This window comes from Stegodyphus dumicola, chromosome 1 (genome assembly GCF_044657685.1).
Source record: "Stegodyphus dumicola isolate Sdum_Otavi_A_Nest chromosome 1, ASM4465768v1".
Lineage (NCBI taxonomy): Eukaryota > Metazoa > Arthropoda > Arachnida > Araneae > Eresidae > Stegodyphus > Stegodyphus dumicola.
Genome location: NC_140768.1, coordinates 4,575,595 through 4,600,259, shown reverse-complemented (window position 1 = coordinate 4,600,259; position 24,665 = coordinate 4,575,595). Strand labels below are relative to the sequence as shown.

Here is a 24,665-nt window from a genome sequence, read left to right as displayed (position 1 = left end):
GTTCGTGAGGAACCCATGTATCGAGTTTTTGAACATATCCAAGTTGTTTTAAGTGATTTTTAATGCATGTATGTGATACATGAAGCTTCTCTGCAATCTCACGTGCTGTACTGTGACGATCCGAATTGATTATTGCTTTGATTAGGTCAACTTCAACTGGACGACCAGAGCGTTTTTCATCTTTGAGTGAAAAATCACCAGAACGAAATTTGGCAAACCAATTTTGACACTGCCTTTCTTTTAAGGCTTCGTCACCATAAACAGCACATAACCTTTTATGAGCTTGAGATGCGTTTTTTTCTTTTGCGGAAAAAAAAAAAAACCAAATTTGACGAAAATGTTCCTTTTGATTTTCCATTTTTCAACGAAAGACAAACAAAAACTACGCAACCTATCAAACAACGTTTTTTACTGATTGACAGCTGAATTGCCAACTATCAAATAACAAAATGTGTTTTACATTTGTACTACGTCTGCAACCCTAAAAATTCGACTGAAGCCATGTATGAGTGAAATCCGCAATTACTTAGTTGCCAACCCAATATTACGAACATGTACACACGCAACAATAATAATGCGTCAGCTTTCTCTTTCGATAGAAGAAAGAAACTTCAGTTTAAAAATTTCATTTTATAATCTAATATTTTAAAGAACTTGCAATTAAAAATTTAAAAACTATGAAAATATAAACATCCAAATAGTTAGAAAAAATAATTCCGTATCTATTACTTAACATACGGAGGATAGCAAGATCTTTAATTTTAACAAAGTTGCAGATGCTCATAAAATTATCAATTGTAAATGTGACAAATTAAATACATTTAAATATACATCAATTAGATATTTTCATAAAGGAGTAAAACAGCTTTAAATTATAGCGATTCGTTTCTTGCTTTATATCGTTCATTTTGTTCATCAAAAATATATATTTATTAAATTTGAAAAATAAACTAAAAGCCTCATGTTTTATGAAATGGTAAAATTCTGAACAAGGATTATTCCGAAGTAAGAGAGCATGAAAAATGAAAGTAAAATAAAGATTTTATACTGAGTACAGTGGCAACACTTCTGTTCCGTTCTTCATTGTTCCGCATGTTTCCTCGTGAGTCATGATCTTATCTATGGAAAGCGTTTTGTCTGGACGTGACTTTACATGCTAAGTCCAAAAAAATTCTTTCTTTGAGGTGTAACAGAACTATTTTCAGTCTGCAAACAAACTTAAATACAATAAATCGAAGAAATCCCGGCAATAATCGTTTAATATTTTAAAATATTAAGAAATAGGAAAGAATTTAAAAATACATTAAAAAAGCAAACAAATATTTATCTTTCTTGAATAAAATTATTATTTACTGTTGTCAGTTTCTAAATCTTAGTCTTCCCAAATGAATAAAATTAAAACTCAATTGGAAAAGATTTTCAGTTTGGTTTCTGCATTTCTTTTCTAAACGAAAAGTAATATAGTTAGTTCACAAATTAAAAAACGCATGAATATTCGACTTGAATTTTCTATCTTTACATTTTATGCAGACAATTGTGCATATTCAAAATACAATCACACAGGAATGATTAAATTTGTTAGTAATTGTACAAATTATTATGTCCTACGGAAGCATTTTTTTAAAATTTTGTTTCCAAACATGGCAATTTTTTATAATTTGGTACTTTTCTTTTCATTCCGTTTTACGGCCAAAAACGGAATGAAAAGGAAATGCGAAACCAAATTTTTTTAAATTTTGAAATAAGATTTTCGTTTTATTCCACTGTAAAGATTTAAATTTTCTGAGTTGAAATATTTTTATTCAAGTAGAGAAATGAAATATTTGCATGAATTTTTGTTTTATGAACTTTTTTATACTTTTTAATATTAAAAAGGTTTCAGAGATAAATTTCTCTCTGAGCTCCTAGACTGTAATCTGAAGTTTGCAAACTAAGTTTGTTTTTCAAGCACTTTTTTTGATACTTCAGAGAAAAAATATCAAATTTATTAATCAAAAACGTCGTATCAAATTTATTAATCATTTAGCAATTTAATTTTACAGGTATCATATAAAGGAAACTTACTTATTATTTAAAAGCCTTTCTTATAGAGGGATCAAATCAGCGATAATATGAAAAAAAGTAATTCCTTTGTTTAGTTAATATGCCATCTATAACTAAACCTGTTGTTATATTTTATGTAATTAAAAATATTGCTTAATATATACACTTTGTGGAAATAACTCGCGATAAACAAAAATATCATCTCTTGTATCAAAATAAAAAATACCTTTAATCGTGGAAAAAGGATAACCCAATTATTCATTTTTTCCGAAAATCGGTTGGGGTACGATCTCTGTTATTCAGATGTCTGGGGTGCTACTCTACGCCAAATCGCCTTCTTCCCATTCCCTATGAGAAATGCGGTCAAGAAAATGGATGTTGGCTGAATTGGTGAGCTCAGCTTTGTCGCCAACACAGCCAAATCTACATCAGTGATAATATGAAGCATCGTCGGGAAAAACTTCTCTCAATGAGGTTCGTAAGAGCGATTGGGAGTATAACGCGATGGCAACGGGCAGCTGAAAACCCGATCTTCACGTGAATCGTTTTTGAATACCACTTGCGCTTCGAAATACTGGAAATTCTAAAGAAATATACCTATTTAAGCGAAGAAATTCTCGCCATTAGGAAGTACATTTTTTCTGAAACTCACAAAGGTGATGATAGAGTTACGTACCTGATTACCTATTTACGAGAGAAGTTGGTAGTGTTTCATTTTGGGAATTTAGAAAGTGAAATTTGTGCATATTTGATGAATCAAAATTGCAAAACGTTTTAGAGAGATGTAAGTTAGGATAAAATTTCGTTAAAGATTAACAGGTATGAATTGTATTAGAATTTGTTTATCGATGAAAACGTTTTAATGTTTTTTCGTCTTTGCATTTTAGGACATTCATATTACCGATGTAGTTTACATTATTCTGAGGTGAAACATTATCTTTCAATCCCACCCATAGTTTTCAATCTAAATAGAAATATTTATTAGATTTGATACATTTTTCTCAATTTTGAGCCCGTTTTAACCTTAAATATTCCAAAAATGTTCTTTGTACTTGACTGCTTCGTAGATTGATATAATGTTTCGACGAACGCTAACGAATTGTAAATGTATAAAATTAAAATTGCCTGAGAGGTACGAAATTTCATCATAAAGTGTATCCTGAAAAAAAAAAGCAAAGTTTGAGATACGCGTTTTATATTTTTGGAGACTCGGCAGAGTTTCATATGCACATTTCGGAATCGTTAGTATACAAAAGTTCTTAAAAACTGATAAATTTAAGGTTTGATGGGCTTAAAATAATATCACAATCAATAATTGGCATGCTCCCGTAAAATAATTTTTCAGTGAGAAATATTTCCAATTTGCTTTAATTTTCTTCACAGAATTTTCCAAATTCCTATGGACATTGTTGAATTGTAAACTTATAAAACATTTAAGCATGAAAGAAGTTTAAATGTCAGTCAGCGAAACAGTTTTTATTGATGGAATTCAAAATTATACCATGCATGATATTTTGCAGATTTGACCCCATTATTTTAAAAGACGTCGTATCAAATTTATTAATCATTTAGCAATTTAATTTTACAGGTATCATATAAACGAAACTTACTTATTATTTAAAAGCCTTTCTTATAGAGTTTTGTATGAAATCTACTAATTATTCAGAAATTTTAAAATGCGTATTTTACTTAACTCTTTAAAAGGGATTAAAATGCATAAATATTTGTTATAAATGCATTCATTTCTTATTATAAACTTATGAAAGTGCTCTTCCGTTGGTGATGTTGCTTTTAGAGCATGTTACAAAATATTAGCATAAAAGTTATTGGCAAAACTTTAAAAAAATTGCTATAGAGTACGTTTTTATTTTAAAGAATTAAGGCAAATTAATGCTGCTCAATTTTTCGATTTAATAACATAAAATTAATTCCCGTTGAATTAATAATAGGGAAGGATAACTAATCAGAATTAAATTGTTCTAAATATTCTTGGAAATGAAATTTAAGCTTAAAGAATCAATTCTTATTCTTTCTTTTTAAATTCTAACTATACTATAAAAATACATTTTTACAGTAACTTCATCTGTAATAATTTAATAAAGACATTCTAGTCTAGCTACATTTAATTGGGATTCATTTAGTGTTATTGCGCCAACTGCAAAGTGAGCTGTTTCAAAATTCCCCTTAGTCTTACATATCCGCAACATATCTCCAACAACTGCATCTTTATTTTGACCTTTGGTTATTTCTAAGGTGCAATAATTGCTCATTAACGCAGGATAAAGTAACTAGCCATTACCGGCGACTCGCCGAGTGCGCAAATCCATTCTTACTCTAGAACATAATTATGCGAAATTAGTAGGATTAGAGATCTTGTTGGAATTCGTATCCAACTGCTCGTTAACGATGTCGAAAAGAAATGCTGCGTCGCTTTGTTCTGTAGCCTAGAAAACGTGAAAAAGTCTTTTCTGTTACATAAAATGTTACATAATTGCAATGACGCTTCTTAACGTCGTTGAAGTTAGAGCAAAGCAAGAAATTTTAATTATTTAGTATTCAATCGTAATATCTAAATGTTCGTGAAGCTTTAGATGAAGCGGGGAAACGTGTGATGGATGTAACAGACCTTACGAGTTGCCATAAAATTTAAGTGTTGGTGACAAAAGGAGCAAGTACCTCTATCAGTTATTTTATAAGAATGACAGTCATCAAATTGGACGATTTAATTTGTTTCTCGTGACAAAAATATCAACTATAACTCTTTTTAAAGGAAGATTTCGCTTTTTAGATATATGTATGTATGTGTAACTAAATGATTTACTTTGCAGCAATTTTGAAGTAAAAAACAAAACTTGCATCAGTGTTTCTTACCTCACGTGAACGTCTTCATGAATATGGAACACCATCGGAGAAATGAACATCATAAATTAAATCGAAAATTATTGTGTAATGCCTGTTTTTAGGATTTAACTCTGAAGCTTAAAAATACGACTCAGGTAAGTACGCCGTTTCCATCGGTGTTTCATATCTGATCTTAATATTTTATGGAAGCCTAGACAAACAGTATACTGTGTACTGAAATTAAAAACAAAAGTTTATTGCTGAACACCTTCAGGATTTTTCATACTTGATGTTAACAGTATAACGAAAGATCTATAAGAATAGTGGTTTCTATATTAACTCAAGAAGTACTATGAGAACTTGTATGTTTTTTATACTTTAACATGAGAAACAGTGTATTTATTATATATTCAAACAGGAAATAGTATGCTAACGACAGTCCGGGCAAATTTTCACACTTTAAAATCTTTGTAGGAGCTCTAAGAACAGTATACCTATGATAAACTATGATGTGTTTTGTACTTGATTCTAATTAGCAGTATATAACCAGCGAGGACAGTGTATGATTATTAAGCAATGTGCTGGTGATAATTTCTGCGATTATATGAAAAATAATAAGCGTATTTATAATTTTTGAAATTCTTCATGCTTAATTTTAAGCGTTAAAATGCAATCAATAAGAAAGTCTATTTTGTATTTAAACTAGTACTAAGGGAAAAGTAAACTAAGGAGAAAAGGTTTATTACTTTTACATTTAATATCAGTATTCTCATAAACGACAGTGACAAACCTTTTGACTTCAAAGTGTCAGATATACAACATAATAAAGACAGCTGTTATCACGTGTTTAAATGTTTCATGGTAGCACTTTTATAAAATTTCCACGTGAAGAGTACATTATATATGTCAAAAGCCACGTACTAGTTAAAATCTGTGGTATTTTAAAACGGCAATAAGAAAATATGACTTCACCATTAAAATCTTTAAACTACTAGTTCTAAAATCAGATTCCAGAGACAGCTGTTCCTGAGAACGACTACCAAAAGAAATGCGAACTATCTTTCAATGGAGCCCTCCGTGATATCTTCAGAAAATTACGTCATGCTCCGTTCCTTGCGGTGCTCTCTCACCAAACACTTCATCGACCACAAAGTCCTGGCTGCGAATGAATTCTCTTTCAAGGTCTCTTGGACAGTAACCGCTTTGTGGATACTGTTGTCCACACTTGTGGCCTTCACGTGCACAATCGGCTTCGTCGAAACCGAATGGTTCGTCCGAGAGAACACCACCCTTTCCGGCAGCGAGCTGACCATCCTCAGGTACGACAGAACAGCTCTCATCTACACGCTGGGGATGTTCAACGTATGCTACAGAGATTTTAGACAGACGGTCTTCCATTGTCATCACTTTGCTGTCACGAGGTTCCCATCCCTGGCTTGGCAAGGCACTTGTCTCTTGTACGGAACAGGGTGCGTTCTTCAAGGATGTGCTGCTGTCATCCTCGTCCTCAGCCTGTTCCAAAAAGGTCCACTGCGAAGACTAGGGGTCCATCTTGTTTCCTACGCTCACATGATAGCAGGTGAGTGCTTTTAGTGTATTCATTTTGGTGCTACTTTGGTTGCACGGATTTTTGGCGATTTACGTTGGCGCAATTGTTGGCTCGATTTTTACAATCGTCAGCCATCTTGAAAAACGCTGTTTTTACGCATAGTAAAGTATTCGAAACTTAAAAAAAAATAAATATCGTTAAAAGTAATGGATTAATTTTTTGTCGAAAATGTCGTTTTTTAAGACGGCAGCCAAGTGTAAATAAATACATTTACTATGAGTATAAAATACTAAAGTAAGGCTATTATTACTTTCATATAGCAAAAAAGAGAATAAAAACACCGCTATAAAAACATTGTGCCAACGTTTAATTAGATTAAAATATTACTGAAATTGAATATCGAATTAAAAACCATCCTACCAACATTTAAAAGAATTAGAATATTATTAAATTCAAATACTTTAAAATACGTTATATAAAATATAATTAACATTAAAACATATGTGACAATAATTATCTCAGCAATTTTTGAAAATAGTCTATTAATTTTTTTAACAAAAAAATAGTATACAATTTTAAAGTAATAGAAAAATATGTACTTACATTTTTTTGAGTAATTTAACCTCTTGTTTATTGGTAAGTACCACAAAAAAAAATCGAAATAATAATTGAATCGGCTCTTTTAACCATCTTCATCTGTTATCCACATATCTCGCACTTCATTGAAGAAGTAGTCATTTCCTCCAAAAATTTAAAATAAATTTCCTCTGACGCTATTAACAATTTATAAATAAATCTTTGATTAGGAAAGACAGCTTGGCCAAAATAAGGTCTCAAAGAGCAATTTTTTTATTCCAATACCAATAATTCTTGGTAATTACCAATAACAACATTAATCCTCGAAACGAAGATATCCATTCCATTTGAAATCTGACGAATTCGAAGAGATGAATAATAAAATTTTAAAATGGCGCGGTAATGCACAAATATTCAGTAACCAATCAGGGAGCTGATTACATCACGCATAGAATTAAAATTATTTAAATAAACATTCATAATAAAATCATTTTTAAAACAAATGCAAAAATAAATTGTATTTTAATATTTAACAGCCACAAATAATGTTTAAAACATTAGATTAAATTTATAGATATTAATAAAACCAATTACTTTTTAAGTAAGATGACGTCATTGATTACATCATCAACAGCATAAAATTATATAAAATATTATAAACAACAAAATTTTTATTTCAAATAAAAATGTAAAATTAAATTGATTTTTAATATTTAGAAGCCATAAATAATATTTAAAACACGGAAGTTATGCATAATAAAACGCATTATTTTTTTAATAAAATGACAACAAAGTATCGGTTACCATAAATAACTTATCCAGCAATGGGTTTACCATAAGTTGTATTACTCGCCAAAAGAAAAATCGCCAAAAATCGCCAAAACCCGTGCAACCGTCTACCAAAGTAGCACCTTCATTTTAAATAAGAATGCATGATATTATGAGCTTATACTCGCATAACATTTTAAGGACATTTTTGTAGTATTTCCTTTCCTGAATAGCCTGAATACCAAATAATGAAGCTACTAACGATGAATTCATTTAAAAGTTTACAGCACAACGGAGAATATGATTTTACGGAGTCACACAGCTTACGGCATGAAACCGAGACATAAAACTCGTCAAGGCCGACCATTGTACTCGTAATGACATATTTTAATATCACTTGATTCTCGCTGACAAATATTTGTAGCCGATACACATAGTAAAGTGGCACAAACAACAACTGTTTGGACAGGCGCTTTTTTGCATTTTTTAAAAAAGGAGCTACTGTCTAGCTAGCAATAAAAATAGAACGCGAATGTTCAAGATGGAAATTTTGGCAAACGCTGATTTTTACTTCGTTCTGACTGGCTGCTTGAATTTCAGCTTCCGTGTCATAAACTTTATATAAGAATCATATGACACAGATGGTTTGTCCGAGAGACTCAATTTAGAGAATATGAGAATTCAGAAATGACGGAGTTTAGAGAGTTTTTGTATAAGCAGATACAATTTTTAGAATGAAAAGGGGAAATACTCAAATCAAAATAGAGTTTAAATGTATAAACATAAAAGTTTAGACATATAAAGTCATAGAATTTAGAGAGTTTAGACATATCCCAATAACAGAGAAGTTTTTTAATGACGCATATATTCACTCATAAAAATTTTGTTTTAAAATTGATTTTGTATAAAATACAAAATGTAACATTTTATATGGTCTCCTGGTCTTTATATTTATATTTAGGAGACCTTTCCTACTCATTATTAAAAAAAATGAAACACGATTTTTTATTATCTTGCTAAAAATTCGAAAGCGGAATTTCAGTTCAAAATTTGCTATTTTTGATGTCATTTTCAACTTTCCTTCAAGGTTCGATTAATAAACGTATCAGAATTATTCAAGGTTGGTTCTTTGTTCCTGAAATCCCATCAGTGATATTCATTTACAATTTTTAGTATTTAACATTCTTTAACTTATAATTTTATTGCAATTGATATTCCGAGAGAATACACATATAAATTATTTATATGATTTCAAATATTGCAAATACGTTATTAATATTCTTACGAAGTTTTGTTAATTTAGAGGCTTAAAATAACAACCATACAAAAGGTGTCTTGAATTGCAAGTATTTTTATTTTTAATTTAAGCAAATAATATCACAAGTTAATTAGTTACTTATATGACTAAGGTTTGTTTTTAAACACGAATGAATTCTGTACGATTTTTTGTATGAGATGTATTCTTTGAAACAAAATTACATTGGTTAATACTTCTAATAATAATATGCATAGAAATAAATGCTTAACAATATGCTTTAATATAAATAAATGCTTTAATATAATCTATTAAAAACAGAAATATTTTTCTAAATTGATATTTTAGTTTAAGTGCAAATGCAAACAGGAATTTATTTTCTCCTTATCATATGCATATCGTGGTGTATTAAGAAAGCACGGTTACCAGTCAGTGTGTGTGTGTGTGATCAAAGCCTCGAGGGCTATCTGCCTAAGAGAAGGGATGCCTTCGTGGAAGACTTTCTAAGAGAAACTGGCTCGTATACACGTTACACATAGGGAAAACCACGAAAGCGCCCATGTAGCCAGCCCTTTCGCGGGATTCGAACCTCGGACCGAACTACCAGTGTTCAGCGACTTTAACGCTCGACCGCTGGTGGGCTCGGTTACCAGTCAGAAGGTCCGAAGTTCGAAACCCGAGGAGCATATTCCTGATTCTTTGTCTTCCAGTTGGAAAAAATTCTAAATAGACGTCAAACATTTCGTTCTTCAGTGCATACGACCCCTGAATGTGATGCCAGAATTTAAAATTAACGGGCTTTGTGAATTTTTGCGGTATTCGAATTAAACGCTTTGTTTAGGTCATTTACAATGTGTATAATATTTTCTTAAATAATAGATATAATTATTATTTACATATTTAAATTAAAACTAAACAGGCAAAGGTTGATCTAAAAAGGAGAAATAGAATCAAATTTTAAAATTAATTAAAAAATTTTAAAAGTTTATTGGGGTTAGTTAGCTTGGGCTCAGTTGGAAGTTAACTTGGGCTCAGTTGGAAAAGTAGTTTGTAAAAGCCAAAACTGTACAATAATAAATACAGTAAGGAAAAAGTTGCATTATCCATATCAGACTCAAAACTTTCTCAAGAGGAGAAAGAGTTCATCAACGATATAGCTCCTTTTTCTAGCAAAACTAGTTATTTTTCTATTCAAATGAAATTAATTTTACCACTGGAAATTAAATACGTCTTCCCTACATAACAATTTTGCCAAGTTTCTTATTATTCAAAAAGAAATAAAAGTAATGCATAAATTATACCAAAATGTAAAAAGTGTGTACCGAAACTCTATAAACGAAAACGTGTAAACAAGTAAAAAAATTTTGTGATATAATACAATATGGAATTCCTTCAATTACACTTATATTTAACTGGTAGATTCGCAGCTACATACAAAAATAATAAATGAAAGCAACTTACTGGAGTTGTACCTATTATGCTGAAAATCTTCGAAAAATGATCTTTACACGTTGCAAGTTGCAATAAAAGAATAGTCGTAGGAATACAGTTGCGGGTTACTATTGGCGATTTTTAATCTCGGCAAATAATATCAGCAGAAAAAGTAGCTGAAAGAAAGACTGTATTATCAAATAGATAAAAGGAACTAAAACTAAATTCTAGAAAAAGCAAAGAAAAAGGAAAACCTTGTTAAAAAAGAGCAACAGTCTTTATTGTTATTCTTTATTCTTACAAAAACGACTTTTTCAGGAATTTTAAACTGACAATTTGTCAGTCAAAGAGCCAAAATTAGCTAAACTAGACAAATTTACGGAAAAACTGCAAAATTTATACATACTATGAATTGCTTCTCACACGCTCGCCTATATTCCTCCTGCTAGATTTAGGAATGAGTTTCATAATGTGGTAAAAATTTCATAAGCAAAGATCAAAACAAATCAAAGGTCATCACCAGCAAGTGAGGCGTCATAACAAAAGATTTCAACTTTTCTTTTGTTAAACTTATTAATTGGAACATTAACATCTCCAAAAATGTAATAGGAAATATCATTTATAATCGATTGTTTCGTATTAATACTTGTACAGAAGTCGAGCAGCATCGAAGAGAAATTCCTTTACTTTCACAGGCTTTGAAACTTAATCAAGTTCCATTGGCATTTATTAAAACACAGCTCATGAAAGCTGGAATAGTCTATGATCTATGAAGGTTTTAAAGTCGAAAACTGATCATTTAAAATTTACAAGTAAATTGGCCGTTTAAAATTTCTAAAAAAGTCGCTTTTTTAAGCGGATAAGCGTGGAGATTGTTCCGTCCCTTTTCTTCCCTCCCCTTTTGAGTCCAAAGGGGCTTTGTCCCTGAAGGACTCTTGTTTTTCTTTTGCGAAATTGCGTTGGTTCACTATAAATATCCGTTTCACTTTTCAAACTGTTGCCACCCAATGTTAGAGTCCTGCATTATATTTGAAGAAATTAAATAATGAAAAATCTGCATAAATGTATGTATATTTCTCGTATTGTGATAAAACAACGGTACATAGAGTCATCGAATTTTGAATAACGTAATCCTCCAACGAATATGAGCATGTGGAAGACAAATTTGAAATTTGTTTTATGATCGATTTCCTATTTTTTAAAACTTTGACGAATTTTTGATTAACAAACTCAAGGATTTCAAAGCGAGCAATGGCAACGTTGTGCAGAAAAAACATTTTTATCTCCAGCGCGTGAGTCTCTGTATCGGAAATTCTAAAGATATGCTCGTTTTAAAACTATTTTGCGATATTGCTGTTGCACTGGATCTTATGGTTTAAGTGCGAGGAACATGATATTTAATAAAGAAAGGTAACACACAAAATGTTAAAAAACGACCCTTTGGACGTAATTTAAAATCTGAAACATTTCAGATTTTTTTTTTATTGTTATTTTTTTAGACCAAAGGGCGCATAGGGCTATTAATTTCGTTTCGACATTTTGCGTTGAAAACTTAAAATGTCTGTTTCACTTTTCAAATTATTGCCAGTAAATATTGTCACTTGCGTTATATTTAAAGAAATTAAATAATGAAGAATCTGCATGAATATATGTATGTTTCTCGCTTTGTAATAAAATAACTGTACCTAGAGCCATCCAATCTTGAATAACGTACGTCTCCACCCGAATATGGGCATCTGGAAACACAAATTTGGAATTTGTTTTATTATCTATTTCATATTTTGTAAACCATTAAAGAATTTTTGATTAAGAAACTCAAAGATTCCAACACGAGCAATGGCAAACTGTACGAAAAAAAAAAAAACACTTTTATCTCTAGCGCGAGAGACTGTGTATCGGAAATTTTAAAAGTATGTTCTTTTTAAATTGTTTTGTGATATTGCCGTTGAATTATATTTTATGGTTTAGGTGCGAAGAACATGATATTTAATAAATAGGGGTAACACACAAAACATTTAAAAAGAAGCTCCTTTGGGCGTAATATAAATCTGAAAACTTTCAGATTTTTTAAATTTATTTTTTATTTTAAATTTTTTTAATTTCATTTTATTTTTGTTTGTTTTGTTTTTGTTTTTGACAGAATTTAATATTTAATTTTAATTGGTTTTTCCATTTAATAAAACAGATTTTCTTTAAGATGTCAGTTATCTTTCTCTCCAGTATTAGTTGGTGAAATTAAATGTTGCCAATAGTAACCCATTTGTAAATTCCTGCGACTCCCCATTTGTTGTAATCTATAGTGTGCAACTACAATGTTTCTAAGATTTTCCAACGTAGTAAGTACCATTCTAATTGGCTTCTTTCATTTATTCATTTTCTGTTTAAATGCGAATCTATCAGTTAAATACAAGTTTAACTGAATGAATTCCAAACTGCACTACATGGAAAAATTTTTTAACTTGTTTACAAATTTTCATTCTCAGAATTTCCATAGGCTCTTTTGTCATTTTTTTTTTTTTTTGGAATAATTTGTGTATTAGTTTTATTTAGTTTTGAATAATAAGAATTATTTTTGCAAAATTATTCTGTAGGAGAGGCGTTTATGATTTCCAGAGGTACAAATAATTTAAATCAATTAATCTCAGTGTCTCAGATAGTTTGAAATGAACAGAAAAATAATTAGTTTTGCTAGAAAAAGAAGCGATATCGTTGATGGACTCTTTCTCCTCTTGATAAAGTTTTGAGTCCCACAGGAATAATACCGCTTTTTCTATACTATATTTATTATTTTGTATTTTTACATTTTACAAACTACTTTTCCGACTAAGTTAATTTAATAGTTTCTACTAATTTTACTTAATTAATTTTTAAAATGGGAATATTTCCACTTTCTAGATCATTCTTTGTCCATAAAGTATTAAATTAAATTAAGTAAACAATTATTTTATGTCATCTTAGCACAAATTCTGAAAGATCCTGTTTTGTAAGTGGTATTTATATAATTTTTCGATATATATCTGTATGTTTGTATAAAATGAACAAATGCAAAGTAAAAGGCAGTTTTAAACCTTTTCTTCCCTGATAGCTGCTACAACTAGCGGCGAACTATAAATAAAATAAGACATTTTAATCCATCCCATATTCAACCCGGAACATAGCATTATAAATAACATTGAGAAGCACACTGAGAGTAACATGAAAGTGCGTAAAAGCAGGGTATACCAAAAAGAAAAATCTGATGTGTACACCACATGATTTCCTTGTACGAAATATTAAATTACACGCATTTTTACTTGCATTTCATTTAAACTTATTGGATTGAATTAAATCTACTTCGCCGACAATAGAATAAATCACAATAGAATAAATGTATTCTTTAAAATTCACTTTGTTTACCATAGCGACACTCTGGACATTAAGCATGATTTAATTGGCAATAATAAATGAAGGCGTTATCTTTGTTGTTGCGAAGCTAAGTTTCTCTAGATTGGCAACAAATCCACTAGTCTCCGGTTTCAAATGTAAACATCAATGGCCACCATTAAAAACAGGCTTAGCGGCAATTAAACAACTTTAAAATTGCTGATAATTCTAAAAATATTGCACACAGATTTACTAAAGGCATAAAATCCTTAACCGGAAGATAAAAACAACATAATTCAATCATTTTTAAAGCAAAAAATATACAATTTACAAACATATAAGAATAAAGAAACTGAGATCATTGAACCGGGTAACAGAGTGGATATATATATAAATATATTTACATACGTTTGGTGCGGCTGATTGCAGCCAAAATACGAGGTGCACATCTACATGTTATAGCAGTCCTATATACAAAATTTCAACGTTCTGAACGAGTCTTTTATTCTGTCATTGCGTACAGATATCACGCAATAACATCGTTAAATTGCATTCGATAGCGATCAAAATGGATATTTTCATTGAAATATGCTGCCTGAAACTTTTCGCGATTACAATACTTCCTTTTTACTTCGTACAAGGAAGTAAAAAACAATTCTATAGAAGAAACAGATAATTACATCTTTTCCGAAATCTTAGTCAGGGGGTTGGTGTAACTACAGATATGGAAAAAAGCAATGTGAAGTTTTCGAGTTATAAATTGGTACTTTAATGAATATTTTTAACTCTAAAATTTGAAAAAAATTAAAACTTTTAATCATAAATGTTAAAAATCGTAACAGTTTTAAAAATGCAATTTATTTTTAATTTAGATTCCAGTTTAATATCTGAAACAATTTTTAATTAAACAGATGCAAAGAACATATAAGTTTAAATATTAGTTTTCAGAATTTCATTATCGAATTATTTATTTCCAAAATGAACTGCTAAAATATCAATATCACATAGTATTAAACACAACCTTCTATCATACTAGTAAATATCTGATTCTAAAACGATTTGAATAATAAGTAATAACTAATGTAATAGTAATTAAATAATATAAATAATAAATAATAGATATAATAACTAAAATAACAATAAAAAAAATCTGAAATGTTTGAGATTTTAAATTAAGTTCAAAGGGGCGTTTTTTAAAGTTTTGTGTGTTACCTTTATTTATTAAATATCATGTTCTTTGCTTTTAAAACATAAAATTTAGTTCAATAGCAATGTTGTCAAATAATTTTAAAACGAGCATATCTTTAGAATTTCCCATACACAGTTCGACGTGCTAGAGATAAAAAAGGTTCCTCCCCCTCCCTAGAGTGTTGCCATCGGCCAAAAATTGGATGGCTCTAGGTACCTTTGTTTTATCACAATGCGAGAAATATACATACATTTATACAGATTTTTCATTATTTAATTTCTTCAAATATAATGCAGGAGTCTAACATTTTGTGGCAACAGTTTGAAAAGTGAACCGACATTTATAGGAATCTAACGCAAAATGCCAAAACGAAAGTAATAGTTCTTCGGGACTCAAATCTTTTGGACTAATAATAACGAAAGTAGACAACTCGTACCTTAAAGCTTATTCATCTTATAGTAATACCTTAAAAAACTAAAACCAAAAGTGTGCGTAGAATGCAAATAATAGAGCTTATAATACCTTCTAAGATTTAAATCTTCAATAACAAGACTTCTATTTTCCAAGCTTCTTGAAATCTTAAAATTCACAGTTTAAAATATATAAGTATAGCGTATTACCTATTTTCTTCAACAAAAATCTCGGCTTCCATTTTAAATTGCTTTACAAATAGTTACTATATTCAACTTCAACACAAAGAATAGCTAAGTTAAACATTTTACTATTTTTCAATATTTTCAGACACTTATACTGTTCGTCGATACTTAAGATATAGCGTCAAGGAACCTAGCGAACTAAGTAGCGAATTATCACCGAGTTCCAATAATTACTAAAAAGATATATGAAGGGTTAAAATACCCCTTTATTCACTCAAAGAAATAATAACAGATGGCCTCCTTCTCGGGCTTACAGAAAAGCCTCCACTCGTGCTTTTAAATCACAATAAGAAAATAATCAGGACTTTGGATATAGGATTTGGTGAACCAAATAGACTTTGGATATAGTGGATAATTTTTGCTTTTTATTGCCATCACTATTTGGTCTATTTTACTAATTTTTTGTTACCATTGTTTGTGTTGCTCGCGGGACTTTTTTTTTTTTTTTTTTTGTCTTTGGTGTCTGTTTTTGTCTAAATGTTTGTATTTGCTCTTTTCCTTCACTTTTATGTTTTTAACTATTAATAACACATGATTATTTTCATTTAGTTATTTTATGTTTCAATTATTTTCCTTTGTTGAAATGGGCGTGGCCTGTTATGACCATGAGACCAACTTATTTGCTTAGGTGGGTCGGACTGTGCCCACTTCTGATACTGATACCAAACAGACTTAGCCGAAGCTAAACACAAATACCTAGCGTAGTTGGCCCTTAATTTAACCTAGCCGGCGACTCTCAACAAGCATTTACAATACGGACGAGCGTAATAGATTCAAGAATGAAGTAGTTGGGAAACAAACAAGCGCCACTAAGGACTCCTAAGCACTCTCTTGAAGTAAGTTGAACTTCTTTAAAATACTTCTTCTAACTCATTTGCATTCAACGCGATTCTAAAAACTCATTCTGGCAGAGCGTTGTAAGTGGGAAAAAAGAATTGAAAGGAAAGGGTTTCAAAATTAAAATAACTGCTGTAAAACTGAAATACACCTTACATACTGAATTAGTGTTTTTGTATGTTAGCTATGAATAAGTTTATGAAAAAGCATGCCAAAACAGCAGAAAACTTAACCAAAAATTTCGAACTTTTTTTTACAACATCAACAGTAATAATTTTTACAGGTGAAGATATCTGAAGCAAATATGGATATCTTCATCAATTTAATTTCAAATTTTATTATGGCGATACTTAATACTCTATAAACGTAAACATTGATCAGCTGACTGCGTCTTCTGCAAATACATATTCTTCTCGTTTTTTCTAATATCAATTAAGCAAAATACTTCAGTTATAATTTAATGTCACGATATTTCTAATATCCATTAAGCAAAATACTTCAGTCATAATGTCACGCGAAAATTTTTGCACTTGCTTAATAATGAAAGGAATTAATGTTTTGAAATCTTACCTCCCAAATTTTTTCACTGGTTGGCTTCCTTCTGAAGAGCTGCCACAAATGTTTCCTGCAAATATGACGGCAGAAATTGGTATTATGTCGTAAAAGAAAATTCGCAGGACAAAAGCAGCAACATCTTATCGAGGTATTCGTTTAAAATAAATATGTGGATATTTAACGAATATTTACATTGTAGAGTCATTAGGATTTTTAGAGGCAGAAAAGATGAAAAATAAGCAAACGTCTTCGCCGGGAATCAAACCAGGGACCTCTGGAATACCGGCCCAGCGTGCAAAACCACTACACCACGAAGGACGCTAGGAAAGTGGGAGAAATACTTTATATACTCCCCTTTTTAAAGGGCGACTAGTGTTTTAGGGGACATAGTCGCCAAATCCTGGGTGCGGAGAATCATCATCCACAACCCTTTTAGTTCGGACGCCACTTGTAGAGTCATCAGGTTAATTTTGAAGCAGGCAAGATGAAAAATTAGCAACCGCCTTCGCCAGGAATCGAACCACGGACCTCTGGAATACTGGCCCAGCGTGCAGAACCACTACCCCACGAAGGATGCTAGAAAAGTGGGAGAAATACCTTATAACAAAAGTCTAAAAAAATTTAATTTATTTTTTGGCGTTATTTTTAATCTGTAAATCTATTTCTTGTCCATCAGCGGCTGAGCGGTAAAAGCCGATGAACACTGGTAGTTCGTTCCGAGATTCGAGTCCACTTAAAAAAATCTCCATGGGGTATCCCTCCCTTTCCGTGTAGTGCCTAAGGGAAAAGCACGTAATAAGTAAAAAAAAAAAAAAAATCAATTTCTTGTATATCTTCCCGATTTATCGACCTAATGTCAGGCTCCATAAATAGTTAAAAATCGAGAGTCTAAATAAATATGCTTTTACTTGGTCTCAGTATAAAACGAATTCCATTAAGTAAAATATTCGTTTACTTTACTGAATTAAAAACAATAGAGAGCAATGCAGTTAGTGTATGGAAAGTTAAAACGTAAGAGAGTTGTTTATTAAAATGTCGGTTTTTGAAGAGTTCTAAAACTTTGTTGATTCATTACACCGCTTCCGTGACGCTTTTCCGTTATATTTACAATTTTGTTTCAATCGTGATTTACACTAGTCCTATGGAAAACATGCATAACATCCAAAATGTCGTTGGAAAAGAAATCAAAATCCACCCTTTACACTGTCTTCACCCCCTCTCCCCGACAATATTTTATACAACTCGTTATCGTCGATCATCTATCAGAAGCGATATTTTATAGAGCAACGGCAACACCGAATACCCGACGTCGAAAGCAGCGCCCTCTAGAGTAGCGTTACGAAAACAGCTTGAATAATGCATCATTTCCAGGGGTCTTGCAATGCCAGTGAAAGGTTGCATGTTTACAGACGAGGCCTTTGAATAATGCAAAGATAGGCTCTTTGTTGGGATTCAAGAAGGTGTTTTTAGTATTTTTGAAATTCTTAGCGGGAACTTGCTCTGTGCAATTGTAAAAGAAACCAAATGATTTTATACAGAAATATGCAAAATAACGGCATTAGAATAATTATTTTAACTATTACAAAAATGTTATAAATATTCAGAAACAGTAGTCAGTTGGATAGCTTACAAATTAAATGTAAAGTGTCTTTCAGAAATCGGAATCTTTTTCAATTTTTACTATGTTTTATCAACATTAAATTTTATTCCAACGCACAAATTATGCAGTTTGATAACACGTGTGTCAGTGATCTCAGTGAATATAATTCGTAATATGATCCCTCAGTATTAAAACACGGCGAACAAGTATTAATTTAGAATTCAAACAACAAAAATCAGCGTTGTAATCAGCTATGAAAATTTGCAAATACAACGCTGATTTTTGTTGTTTGAAGTCTAAATTAATCCCTCAGTATGTTAAGGGGAAAAAAAGTGTCACATATTTCAGAAACCTTTTGCAATAATATTAGCAATTTGCTACTAATTCATTAGTAGCTGCAACCCAACTTTTTTATTTAAATTTTAAAACAACTTTCTTCGGGGAAAACTCTTCGGAAAATTTAGCAACATTCGAATAATATTCAGTTACCACTTCCAGATTTGTAAGTCATTGTTTGATTCGTTATCAACTTGTAGACTCTTTAGGTTATTTCAAAGCAGGAAAAATAAAAAAAATTCAGTAGTATCTAGCCGGGTTTCGAACTTGAACCTTCCGAATGCTCTCCGGACGTGTTGCCGATGACACCCCAAAGGCACGAGAGGTAAGGAACAAGAACTTTCTCTACATTGTGAATCTCTAATTGTGTAGAAGCTTAAATCGATGCCTTTTAAACTCTAATAAGCTTACAAGCGAGTTGTTGCTCTGGCCATGAATTAGGATTACAAAGTCTTATGAAGGCTAAAGTAGCTTATTTCTTAACTCCTTAAGTGCTTGCAAAACAAAACTCCTCCACTTTCGGGTGTTTAAAATAACACAAGTGGAAGTATAAATTAAAGTACTGAAGTCAGAGACTACGCAAAATTATTTAAAATACAAGTTGTCTCAAATAATCAATGGTGCTTTTAACTACCATCAACAAAATGGTTGAAGTCGGAAAATCTTTCGCAGAGCTGATCAGGGGACGTAAACCGCAACCGAGACTGCCAAAATTTCTAACTCTAGAACATTCAATCATAGGCTTAAATACTCGGACAACTAATTCACGTTTTGGCGAGTACAATGGAAAGAAGAGGTAAATGTTCAAATCCTTACATTTGGTTAAGTAATAAAATTCACTTATATTTTCTCAGACTAGAATTTTACAAAATCGAAAACGAAGGTCATGCAGGGATCATGCAGGGGATCATGCAGGGGTTTTAAATTTTAACTTAAAAGCTTGAGCCAATTCTTACAAAATCTCGTTTAAGTTAAAATTAATTCTTACACCTAAATTTACGTTTTACAAAACTGCATTTAAGTTTAAAAGAAAATTTTCATAGCCATCGCAAACACTGTCTCACAATTCCATCCAGGAATATGGAAAGAAAGGTAGTCGTTTAGAGAAAATTCGAGATACACAATATGTTAGTATACAAAAATAACTTTTCACGTTTTACACTTTCTCTCTCGTGCTCTTTTCCACTCCATTCTCCAGCGTTGTGTTCGGTGAAAACAGCATTTCCAAACCGAATTCCTACATTGTTAAAAGTACAAACACACCAGACCGCAACGACACCCTATTTCAAAATCCGTACCTAATGTTCTAGACTTTTTTTAAAATGTTGGCTGAAGAACGTAGCTTTTAAATAAATACATTTACAATTTGCTAGTTTTAATTTTCATTTGGAGTACACATTATCAACAACAGACTTTGCTTTTACGTGCAGTACGCTAGTTCTTAACACATATTATTTACAGTGTCTCACAAAAGTGATGGGACACTTGTGCTTTACAAAAGGAAACTGTAATAAAATAAATTAAAAGAACATGTGAAATTTTTTGTGGGTGTGTTTCATACTTAAATTTAGTAACGATTATTACATAACATACATTTTCTCATAATATTAAAATATTAATTTAATAAAAATACAATTGTTTAGAACGGAGCAAAAATGGCTCACATAAGTGATGGGACACCATTAGATACTACTACGTACTACAATAAAAATATTTTTTGGGTTTTTATTTTTATTCAAAAGCAATTGGCAATAATTTATAAAATCGTCTGTAGTATTTCGCTCCAGTTTGTTTTGGAATTTTTGTGTTTTTTAGCTCTGTGCAGCCATGAATCCTAAACGAAAAGAAACGTTGCCCGAAATTCGAAAATTAGTTATTAATTTGCATATTGAACGTGGAAAATCTATTAGAGAAACTGCTGAAACAGTTAACTTGAGTCATTAGACAGTTTCCAATATCATTAAACGATATAAAAAGAATCATATGATTCAGGATAAAAGAAGACCTGGCCGGCCATCAAAGCTATCCAATGGAATAAAGCGAATTATCGTTCGAAATATTAAAAAACAAAATTCAAGAATGAGTGCTCCTAAAGTTGCTGCTGATTTACAAGCATTATATGGAGTAATTGTTAATCCTCAGACTATTAGAAGAGTAATTCGATCTGCTGGATATCACGGTAGAGCAGCCAGGAAAAAATTCTTCGTAAGTGAAAAGAATAGAAAACTCAGACTGGCTTTCGCAAAATCCAACATAAATAAGAATTCTGATTACTGGAATGAAGTTTTATTTGCTGATGAGAGTAAATTTAATATATTTGGTTCTGACGGTAGAATCTTGGTGTGGAGAAAACCCAGAGAAGAATTTCGCAAACAGAACTTGGTGCCAACAGTAAAACATGGAGGAGGAGTTATAGTATGGGGGTGTATGTCGTCCGCTGGAGTTGTTAATCTTGTTTTTATTGACAGTATAATGGATCAGTTGTAACGTTGCGCGCCTCCAACTTGCACGCAACCAAGAGGTGACTGTGAAAACTGGATAAAATACAGAGTCTTGTGAAGGGTTTAAGTCCCTTTTTATTCAACGTAAAAATTACAATTGCGTGCTCTTGACGCTCACAGACTGCGCCAACTCGGCGGTCAAATAAAAATGATAACCTGAAAAGAAACTAAAGACAAGACTCTAACTACGAGGCTCTCTAAAATAACTAACTCACCGCGTTTTACAATACCGCTGCTACTTCAGCAGACTTGAAGCTCACTTGAACGATTAACACTACTTCCCGCCAAGCACATAGGCCGAAACGCGGGGTTCTTAAATTTCTTGCTAACTACCTCCGCGCTTGTGAAGTAAGAATATCACACACCGAACTCGTTTCCTCTCTATTTAAATCATAATACTTCCGCTGATAATTTGAATCCTTGCGCGTTCTACTAAAATTTACATATTCTGGCATTGGCAGTTCCAGGGGAAAGTAAGGCTTGACAGGAAAGATAGTTTAAACTTAAAATAAATGTTAGTTAAAATAAATATAAACCCTACACAGTATAAGTATATTGACATTTTAAATCAAAATTTGAAATCTTCAGCGTGAAAATTGAACCTTCATAACGATTTTAAATTCTACCAGGACAATGACCCCAAGCACACTGCTTTGAACGTTAGACTCTGGCTGCTGTATAACTGTCCTGAAAAAATAAAAACACCACCACAATCTCCAGACTTAAATCCCATAGAGAATATCTGGCAAGAATTGGAATCAAGAATTCGCAAACACACCATTTCTTCAAAACAACAATTAAAATCGGTGCTTCAAGAGGAATGGGGTAAAATCACTCCATAAATCACAAAAAAATTAGTCGAATCCATCCCAAGAAGATTGAATTATATTTTAAAAGTAAAAGGATATCCAACAAAATATTAAAACTTTTTAAAAAGTAAAAGTTTTGGATAAATATTTGATGGAAAAGTAAGTGTCCCATCACTTATGGGAGCCATTTTTTGCTCCGTTCTAAACAATTATATTTTTATTAAATTATTATTTTAATATTTTGAGAAAATGTATGTTATGTAATAATTGTTACTAAATTTAAGTATGAAACACACCCACAAAAAATTTTTACATGTTTTTTTAAATTTATTTTACTACAGTTTTCTTTTGTAAAGCACAAGTGTCCCATCACTTTTGTGAGACACTGTATGCATCAAAGTCATTAAACTTTATTCGATGTAGTATATTTCAAAGGATTAGAATTACTTAGTTTTTATACTTCGCACAGAAAATGTATAAACTAACTGTTACTATTCTGACTTCAACTCCAGCCAACAATTTACACTCTTTTTGTCTAAAGTAGCATAATCGTGTTCGGCACACAAATATAAAAGTCTTAAAAGCAAATGAAGACGTCATCAAAACAGCTCTTAGCTGTACTAGATATCCTCGCTTGAGGTAAACCAAACGTATACTAAGAACTTCGTATACATATTTTAACATAAATAAAAGTTCTCTTCGAACAAATAAAATAAATTTTCACTTAAACTCGCTAAGCTGATATTTACAAGTAGCCCAAGCGTTTTTCAAGTGAATTTTGCAGAATGTTTCGTTAACACTAAATTTCAATTTCTCAAATATATTCTTTCGACAATTTCGTCACATTGAAGTTCCGTTATAAATACTTATTGCCAAAATCTTGCCTTTCTGCAAAATTTTTCCAAATGCCTTTCATTTCCGTGCAAAACCATCTTCAGGATTCTTCAATCTAGAAAACAAACTTCTATTCCAACAAGTCGTTTGCGGAACTCCTGCAATTTTGCTTTCTCGTTTGGCGAAAAAAAAAAAAAAAAAAAAAATCTATCTCTGTGCCAGAAGTTTTCTCTTTTCGGGTCTTTCGCCTACACTTCCTGACATTCTCTCTACGAATATTCACCGTTAATGAGAGACATCTTATGTCACGGCAAAGAGAAGGCTTATTTGAATAATGCTCGCAAAACCTGATCGAAAACAGCCACGAACATGGTTCGTTCAGCCGTTAAATCCGATGGTGCCTGAGACAGCCAATACGCGCAAGGAAGAGGGTGAACAGATGGGCTTCCAACAGCAACCGGGGGGGGGAGGCAGAATAAAGTAAACATTTTTGCGGGGAGAACGCGCTTTTGTAAAATGAAGCGTAAGGAATTTTATAAAAGACGCTCCTCTGTTGCGTGATGGTGAAATTTTCATAATTCGAAACAAATTGAGTTTGGGTATATATACATATAATAAGTTTAAGGAAACCGCGACAAATAAAACGTAAAAATAGGCCAAATTCACAGGCATAAAGTCTGTTTCCTATAAAGCTATCAACGAAATTATCGCAGGCGATTTCGTTGGAAATGTAATGAATGTTTTCTTTTCAAGATAACAGTAAATAATAGATGCAACAGTGTGACAATTTTATTAACTCTCTAACCGCTATATTTCAAGTTTTCACACTGCACGGTTCGGCTTCTGCCAGCATAATTTCTCCAGCTCAGAAATTTTAATGCAAATCTTATTTACGGGAAAGCAAGCGTTTCTTAATTGCAACTTACGCAATAAGAAACATGATAAGATCAATTCTGAGTGAGGATGTGCAAACTCCTTCCCGGAAATTTTTTCTGCGTTGACATACTTTACAAAGGATAAGTGTTAGTTTCAATTAAAATATTGGTACACTTTTCAGTTTTCAAAGTAATTTAGTTGCAAGGATAGTATTTTCTCTTTTCTTTCAGACTAAGTACATATTAGCAAGGGAATGTTTTCACTGTTTTATATGCCACATTTTAAAATTGAAATCGATAAGCTCTCATTCTAATAATTGTTACTTAATTGTTTAGTTACGAATTAATAATTCGTATTGTTACCTCCATTATAAGTTATTTAGTTTTCTGCAAGCTATAATTCGGTTTGATAATAGCCCACCATCAGCCGAGCGGTAAAATCGCTGAACACTGGTAGTTTGTAGGGTTTATATTTATTTTAAGCTATCTTTCCTGTCCAGCCTTTATTTTCCCCTAGAATTGCCAATGCCAGAGTATGTAAATCTTAGTAGAACGCGCAGAGTATTCAAATTTTAGCAGAAGTAATTTGAGTTAAATAGAAGGGAAACGAGATTGTAAGTGTGCTTCTTGAATCATGAGCGTGAAGG

The 24,665-nt window shown here is 31.6% G+C and overlaps 1 protein-coding gene and 1 long non-coding RNA gene across 2 annotated transcripts in view; one reads left to right on the top strand and one right to left on the bottom strand.

Moving 5' to 3' along the window:
- Window positions 1-2,518: 2,518 nt before the first annotated feature.
- The window catches only part of LOC118197354 (LHFPL tetraspan subfamily member 2 protein-like), a 43,507-nt gene continuing 21,360 nt past the window's right edge, over window positions 2,519-24,665 (top strand). The window contains exon 1 of the mRNA XM_035368853.2: window positions 2,519-6,463. Within this exon, the coding sequence (XP_035224744.2) occupies window positions 5,950-6,463 (514 nt within the window). The 5' untranslated portion in view covers window positions 2,519-5,949. The remainder of the gene's footprint in view (window positions 6,464-24,665) is intronic.
- Window positions 10,500-24,665, bottom strand: part of LOC146999035 (uncharacterized) — an 81,009-nt gene continuing 66,843 nt past the window's right edge. The window contains exons 3-4 of the long non-coding RNA XR_015040056.1: window positions 17,079-17,133; window positions 10,500-10,639 (exon numbers count right to left, since the gene is read on the bottom strand). This is a non-coding gene — a long non-coding RNA (uncharacterized LOC146999035). The remainder of the gene's footprint in view (window positions 10,640-17,078; window positions 17,134-24,665) is intronic.